The 7,541-nt window shown below is 38.2% G+C and overlaps 1 protein-coding gene across 3 annotated transcripts in view; it reads left to right on the top strand.

Annotated features, from left to right (window-relative positions):
• The first annotated feature begins 989 nt into the window (after positions 1–989).
• The window catches only part of LOC107706149 (syntaxin-17-like), a 15,007-nt gene continuing 8,455 nt past the window's right edge, over positions 990–7,541 (top strand). The window contains exons 1-8 of one of the 3 annotated variants that reach the window (XM_016509740.1): positions 990–1,105; positions 1,606–1,637; positions 1,730–1,923; positions 2,245–2,310; positions 4,760–4,988; positions 5,077–5,186; positions 5,274–5,324; positions 6,555–6,641. In XM_016509740.1, the coding sequence (XP_016365226.1) occupies positions 1,798–1,923; positions 2,245–2,310; positions 4,760–4,988; positions 5,077–5,186; positions 5,274–5,324; positions 6,555–6,641 (669 nt within the window). In that variant the 5' untranslated portion in view covers positions 990–1,105; positions 1,606–1,637; positions 1,730–1,797. The remainder of the gene's footprint in view (positions 1,106–1,605; positions 1,638–1,729; positions 1,924–2,244; positions 2,311–4,759; positions 4,989–5,076; positions 5,187–5,273; positions 5,325–6,554; positions 6,642–7,541) is intronic. The other 2 variants (XM_016509749.1, XM_016509732.1) reach the window with 2 other exon arrangements.

Genomic DNA, 7,541 nt, shown 5'->3' with positions numbered 1-7,541 from the left:
TTGTAGTTTCTTTATGAACTAAAATGGTGGTTACATCTCTCTCTATGTCTTTCTGTTTATGTATGTGTGTGGCTGGAAAATAAACCTAAAGATCCAGAGCTTTACAAAAAAGGCCTTTGGGAGATACAGAAATAAAGATACCCAGAGAGAGAGAATGGGAGAGAGAGAGAAAGGGAGGGAGAGAGGGAGCACACAGTGGGCTTTGGTTGGATCTCAGTGCTCACATGTGGTTAATCCGTCCGTGTTCCCTAAAGACAGAAACACTGATCGTTGGGGCGCTGAGGGAAGAGCAGGTGTGTGCGGTGTATCTGAACCTTAATTATACCCAACACATTCAAAGTCTTCATATATTTACATACACAGAACGCTTAACATGCTTAAAAGTCTGTGATGCAAGTCTGTAATTATTATCTAATCACTTTCTGATAACCTCATTCAAACCTCAGGACAAATCTGTTTTAGACTTTCTTTAGATATGGCAACAGTTATGTACTGTCGTTTGTACACAACTCATTGAACATATTGATTTGTAGGAAGTTGTTTTGGGTAGCTTAGAAACAGAAAGGGCAGTACGTGAGAAAGACACTCCACATCTCTGACACCAGGTAAGAAGTATATAGGCCTATATTTTTTTAATGATCTAAAATGTGTACACTTGATTTCATTATTGTTATGAAATGTGAAAACAGAGAAATGCCACATATTTTTTTAAGTTTCTCTCTCTTTCTCTATACACTATTAAAATAGTGCAATTGTGAAACATTTCATAAGTATTGTTAATAACATTTCAACTGCAAATGTGGACATTAAATATGATATAGTTTAAGTATTAAGCTTTGCTATTTCATATAATAGCAAATGCAACAATTAGCATTTTTCGTAACTAAACATTGTTTGTTTGCAAAGTGTTTTATCTCCCGGATGATAAAGTTGCCCAGCACGTTCACTCTTTTAAAACAGTTTTAGTTCCGCTTAGAGCCATAGACGGACACATTTTGGAGTTGCACACAGCACAAATCGAAACCACTGTTTACAAACACAAAGTTAGTGACTGCGACTAAAATCACCGACAGCAGGGCTTCGTTGTTTACCGTTTTCTCGACAGGTAAGGAACGACTGAAACTGAAAAAAAGGCAGTTTCAGTATATGTGGTTTACAATCACAGAGCTGAATAAAGTCTCTGTTGAGGGAGTGTAGCAAGCTAGCTGAGCTTATACACATCTGATTGCCCGAGGGATTTTATTGTTATGGCGTATTAAAAGTATAACGTTGAACATGAGAATGTGAACACAGTTCTGATTTGTCAGCTAACAGTGTAACAGTCTCATCACGCTAGGCGTGTTGTCTGACATCTGACATAATGCTGACATGTGACACTTGCACTTTAGTATCTTTGTTTTGACCAGGTTTTCTACACATATAACATAGTAATAGTAATACTGTGATGTTGGACTATATTCTAAGTATCTCAGAGTACAATGTAAATACCATGATACAAAATTATGCATTCAGTACCTTTATCAGCCTATATCAAAAATACCATATTATTACCATCTGTTACAATTGTATTGATACTAACCAGTACTTTTTTTTACTTTCTCATAGAGAAAAACTACCCACCCCCTCAACTTAACACTGTATTATCTTTAATAATATTTTCATATACATTTTTAATATTTATATATTTTCATCTGTTTTAACTGTCATATTGTCTTTTACTGTCTTTTAGAGGAAAACTGAGTATGTATGAATTTGTTAAGCCCGTGACCTTATAAGAGAAGGTCATAAGAGACAGTCATGATGGCGGGGGAGGCTGGAAAGCTTCCACTTCGGCGCGTGGAGCCCCCCATTCAGAAATTCATTAAAGTGGCTATTCCCACTGACCTGGAGAGACTGCACCAGCACCAACACAACATAGAAAAGGTACAAACACACACATGAACAGTGACAGCAAAGCCCAGCACATCACACCCAAAACTTAGCATATGGTCAACAGAGAGAGCCATGTGTCTGTGTGTGTGGTCACCATAGGTAGTCGAGTGCTGAATAGCTCATGGTGTATCTGAAATCTCTCCCGGTTAGCCTGCTTGAGGAACAAATAATAGGATAATAGGGCTTGGGGGATCTTGCATAGCCATGGAAACCTAGATGATTGTGAATTACCAGGCTGTGATCATGAGGAGATTGTATTAAATATACATAAACAGTTAAAGCAGTGAAATTGACTAAGCTTCCTTGTTGCAGTTTCAGAGGAACGGTCAGTGGGACAAACTGCATCAAGAGCACATCAACTCCAGCCGCACTGTCCAGGTACAACAAAATTGCAAAATAGCAAAATTGTCGCAAAGTGTGGGACAGTTACCATTAATGACTAGGGGATTTGGGTTCATATGTGTTTCAGTTAAAAAAAATCTCTCCATTTTATTGTTGGTTTTCTCAGGGTAGTGACCTGGTTTGAAAATATTCCCATGTGCCACAAGGCACTGTGGAATGTTGCTCAGACAAGACATTCTTAGTGATGTAACAGGCTGTTGCCATGGTTAAAGTGCATATTAAATCTTAACATCATATGGGCACAGTTAAAAGAGATCATTTAGGCAAAAATTTAAGTTATCCTTATCTTGTTATCCTTAATTCACCCTATATGACATTTTTTTCAATGGAACTCAAAAGGAGACATCAAGCAGGATGTCTGAGCTGCTGCCTTCCATACAATCACAGTGGTTTGAAATTGAAATTGAAAATCATAATTGACTTAAAAACTAGTTTGACAGCTGTGGTCACTATTCACTTTCATTGTATGATAAAGAGCTGTGAACTGTTCCTTTAAGCAAAAATGAAATGTCATCATGTTAATCAGGTTCAATGCAGGTTTAACAAAAATTAAAAGGAAGTAATCTGTGCATTCACAAATTTCTCTGAACATGATAAAAAGATACCTTCATCCTGTTCTGATACAGCTGTGAGACATGTCTATATATATATATTAAGTAATGTTTGACTCAAGTTTCTGGAGTAGGGGATTGTGTACATGTGATGTCTTTTCTGTAGCTAATGGCCAGACAAGCATGTAACCTGTGTGTTAATGTCTCTGAGAGTCTGTCCGGGTCTCTCATGGGGTAAGATTTCTTGGAGTGTGTTATGTGCCATGAGTGTGTGTGTGACCTTAGCACCCAAATCTGGTGCCCCCAGAGATGCCAGAGAGCTTTCCTGTGTCCACCAACGCAGAGAGCGTGTGAGAGCCTGCAAGTGTTTCTGTGTCAGTGAGATGTGGACGACTGACAATAGACGGAAACAAGACAGACATTGTTAAAGTAGCTCCCCGGGGACAGAAAGAGAAAAACCCTAAAATTGCTCTCATCACACACCCATAGAAGGAGCTTTGGGGGGTGGGCTGGTCTGACCCAGATTAAGATTTATTTCGGCTGTCTTTTTGAGATCCTTAGTGTCCTCAACCTATATTATAAAGCAAGCTGCATACGTTGGTGATGTTTTTAGTGTTCTGTGTGTATGTGAATCGGTTAGGAGGGATGATCCCGAGTATGATTATTCAGAGTGTGAATTGAGAGCAGTTGAGTGGAACACTTTGATTGGCCAACTGTTAGCTTTGACCCCTGTGTTCAATACATATGAATTGATCTGTAATCCCTGCTAGATGTTTGCTTCCGGATGTGAGCCGATGGGAATCGACAGGCTCCAACAAAGCACCAGTTCTTTTTTATGTATAACTTAAGGTTTTAATCAACATCTGGTTCATAATTAACGAGAAAATAAATAATCACAGGGTGCTTTTGCTCATAAAAAACCTAGAAAAAACAGAGAATTTTAAAATTGTGATATCCAGGTCTGATTTATAAAAATAATTAAATCTTAAATAAATTAAGTCTTGAGAAAGATCATGGGCATTTCTGTAATGACTAGATTTTCTGGTAACAATATTTTATTTGTCAAACATTATGAAGACCATAAAAATAGACAGTGGGAGTTAAGTAATAATAATAATAATACTTTAAAAGATTAAAAAAAAAAAAAAAAAAAAAACGGTAAACTTGATTTTTTTTTTATGAAATTATGGAGCAGGTCAAACTGATAGACAGCCTTGACAAACAGCACTGACAAGAAGAGGAGATGATAATGGTGCCATGCACCAACATAAATTCTTCATAGAAGAATTCTTTATAGAGTTTATATTATAACCATTACTAAAAATTTATTACATAAATAGTATAGTTTCATAATAAATCTAATAGGGGCAATCTATTTGACTTATGTAAAACTGGTATGATACTTTTTTTTGTTTGTTTGTTTTTAATACTTTAAAAGATTAAAAAAAAAAAAAAAAAACTTTTCCAGTAATCAGGAAAAACTGTAAGGCTCATGCAGTAAAGAAATCATTGGTTTTTAAACTTTTTCTGCAAACTCACACAAACGCGCAATTTTGACTGAGAACTTAATGAGATGTTGGCAATGGATGAAATATGTATATGGATATCTGAGTATCTGGTTGTACTCGCATGGAGAGAAAATATTGTGAACAATTTTGGGTTTCAGGTTTTAAAATTTGACAGTACTGGGTTGGATCCTAGGGTCTAAGATGTTAAACTGTGACAATCATTCACAGTGTCATATATTCCATTTTGTTATACTTTTTTTGTTTACTTGAACAAGTCAAATCTGTATAGAAGGAAAATACTGTATGGAGGATTTGAATGAAACCATGGATCCTGTTATCACAGACTTTCACTTTTCCTCTTTGCAGCAGTTGCGATCGAACCTGCGGGAGATGGAGAAGTTGTGTGGGCGGGTCCACAGTGCTGATGCCGAAGCTCTGGAGAAACTTGTTCAGCCAATCAGAGATCGAGCCTCCGCTGCCATTCAGGAGTTCCTCCGGATTCACTCGGATGTAATCAATAGGCCAGATGCTCCAACTATCAGCACTCACGGAACTATCAGCAATGCCTCAGAGACATTGCACAGTATGTTTCTGAGTATGTCTATGTTGTATGAAGTTATGCAAGATGTGTTTTTATTATTATTATTTTTTGCAAGCATTTTCACTTTCATGTGATGGGTTAGGTGACGGTGATACAGGTTTGCCCGGTTCCCCTGTCACTCAAACACAGCTGCTACTGCCTGAAATCCCTCCAGAACAGAACGCTGCTGAGTCCTGGGACTCTTTAGCTGAGGTAATACACACAAACACTTACAGACACATAAAAATATTTGAATACAAGTCTTTCAGTGTGTGTGACTATTGTGGTATGTTTGTTTAGGACCTACTGGAGTTAAATGGTTTAGTAAACGAGTTCTCCACTCTTGTTCATGTAAGTATCACACAGCTATGGAAACGATTCAGTCTTTGTTTTTTTCCAAAAGAAAGAATGGAGAGACCGTGAGAGACAGCATGTGTGGTATGTGTGTTGATAAAAGGTGGTGACCAAAATCCTTAGGTTTGGCAGAGCTGTCAGACAAATGGCTTTGTCTCCTGAGAGCCAACAAGGTGGTATTGATCCCAGCAGTGTGTGTGTGTGTGATTGAGAAGACATAAAGAGATTGGTGACAGTCTGTCAGCCATGTGCTAACCAACGAGGATTAATGAGAAGCCATGCCATATAGCAGCTATTATTAGAACAATGTGCAGTTGGAAAACTGGTGGAAGAGAGGAGAGATCATGTGTCTCTCTCTCACTTCCAAAATGATTGTTCACCCAAAAATTACAATTCTGTCATCGTTTACTCACCCTCATGTTATTCCAAATCTGTATGACTTTCTTTTTTAGCAGAACACAAAAGAAGATATTTTAAAGAATGTTCATAACCAAATGAAGTTACTTTCCCATTGACTTCCATTGTATTTTTTTGTTCATACAATGGAAGTAAATGGGAACTAAATTTTGCTGTTTCATTACGTTTTCTTTCAAAAATCTTCTTTTATGTAGCACAAAAGAAAGAAAATCTTACAGGTTTGCAATGACATGAGAGTGAGTAAATGATGACAGAATTTTCATTTTTAGTGGACTGTCGCTTTTAGGGTTGTTTAAAGGAACATATCATGGGCAACTAGATTATACTATAAAGGTTCTGGATAGATAATGTAACAATGCACTGCATTACTTTTAAAAGTTATGTTCCTTACAATGAGACAATTTTGGTCCAAAACCAGCCCTGGACTAATAGTGAACCTAAGGGGAAACTGCTTCAAAAATGCCCCTTTTAATAATAAAATTAATTCTGCTTCATATGTATCTACAAGCTCCTTTTAGTTTATTCAGGGCTGTAAAACAAAAGCTTAATGTCAGTAACAGTTGATCGTGACTGTCAGTAATCATTTCACACTCTTGGGGAACGATGATGGGATCTGGATGGTGGTAAGTATAATATGTGTAATATATATGTATATTTATATATAATATAAATCATATAATTCATAATTCATAACTATGAATATATACAGTATATATACACACACATTTATCAACTACTCCTATATCTTGTCTGGAGTATTATGGAGTTTGTGTGTATGGACAGTCTGTAACTTGTGTCTTTCTGTCTTAGGCTCAGCAGGAGAAGATTGACAGCATTGAGGCCAACGTTAGCATAGCAGCCGCTAATGTGGAGGAGGGGACCCAGAGCCTAGGGAAGGTAAGGGGAGAGGGGACACTCCTGCTAGGGGATCGATTCCACTCTACCCCCCTGCTTCACTCGGCCTACCCTGCCATCAGCCAATTGATCCACCTCAGAGCGCTAGGAAACCACAATTAAGAGAGAGAGAGGGGAGAGGGGTGGCGATGGTGGCAGAAGGCATGGAGTTGAGAGGGATCAATGTGTGTTGGTTGGCCCCTCGCAGGGAGTCGATGTGTGCTCGAGCGCATGGAAGTCTAAAGAGTGTAAAAGAGAGTCTATAAACAGCATTCGAGTTCCTGCTGGGGGTTCGATACATATACACACACATACTCACACCAACTTTTGACAGAGAAAGCAAGGGAAGGGTGAAACATGGAGGCATGGGCTATGTGTGTTTGCGTGCGAACAAGGGTTTGTATGTGTTTTATTGATCGAGTCTCAATTGAAATGTTTCTCTTTTTTGGAGTTAAGAGTTAATGCAGTTCTATTGAGCATTTTGTCTGATGCCCGTGTAGAAAGTGGACCCACCTCTGTGACTGCTGAAAAGGACAGGGGGTGGTCAACACACATACACACACACACTGCTAAAGACATAGATATTCTGACACACACACACACACACACACAAAGTCAGTCCTTAAAGTGCTGGCTCAGGCGTATCCGAATAACATGAGTTACTTCCTCAATCTCTCTCTCCAGACATAATTAACTACTTTGATTAACCCTGCCTTGTGAAGATGATTAGATGACAGAGAACGAGAGCATGAGAAAGGGTGAAAGAGAGATGAGAAGAGAGGAAAGGTGGCATTTGATGGTCGACCTGCCTTTAAAGTTTACATATCTTCACTGAAATTAAATTGTGTGTGTGCGTGCCGGGGGGCTTGTTTCGTTGTGCTAATTAAAGAATAATCTGGCTAA

This window comes from Sinocyclocheilus rhinocerous, unplaced genomic scaffold (assembly GCF_001515625.1).
Source record: "Sinocyclocheilus rhinocerous isolate Xijiao unplaced genomic scaffold, SAMN03320098_v1.1 scaffold1333, whole genome shotgun sequence".
NCBI lineage: Eukaryota > Metazoa > Chordata > Actinopteri > Cypriniformes > Cyprinidae > Sinocyclocheilus > Sinocyclocheilus rhinocerous.
The sequence above is the reverse complement of the archived record's forward strand: the minus strand, read 5'-3'. Positions and strand labels throughout refer to the sequence as shown.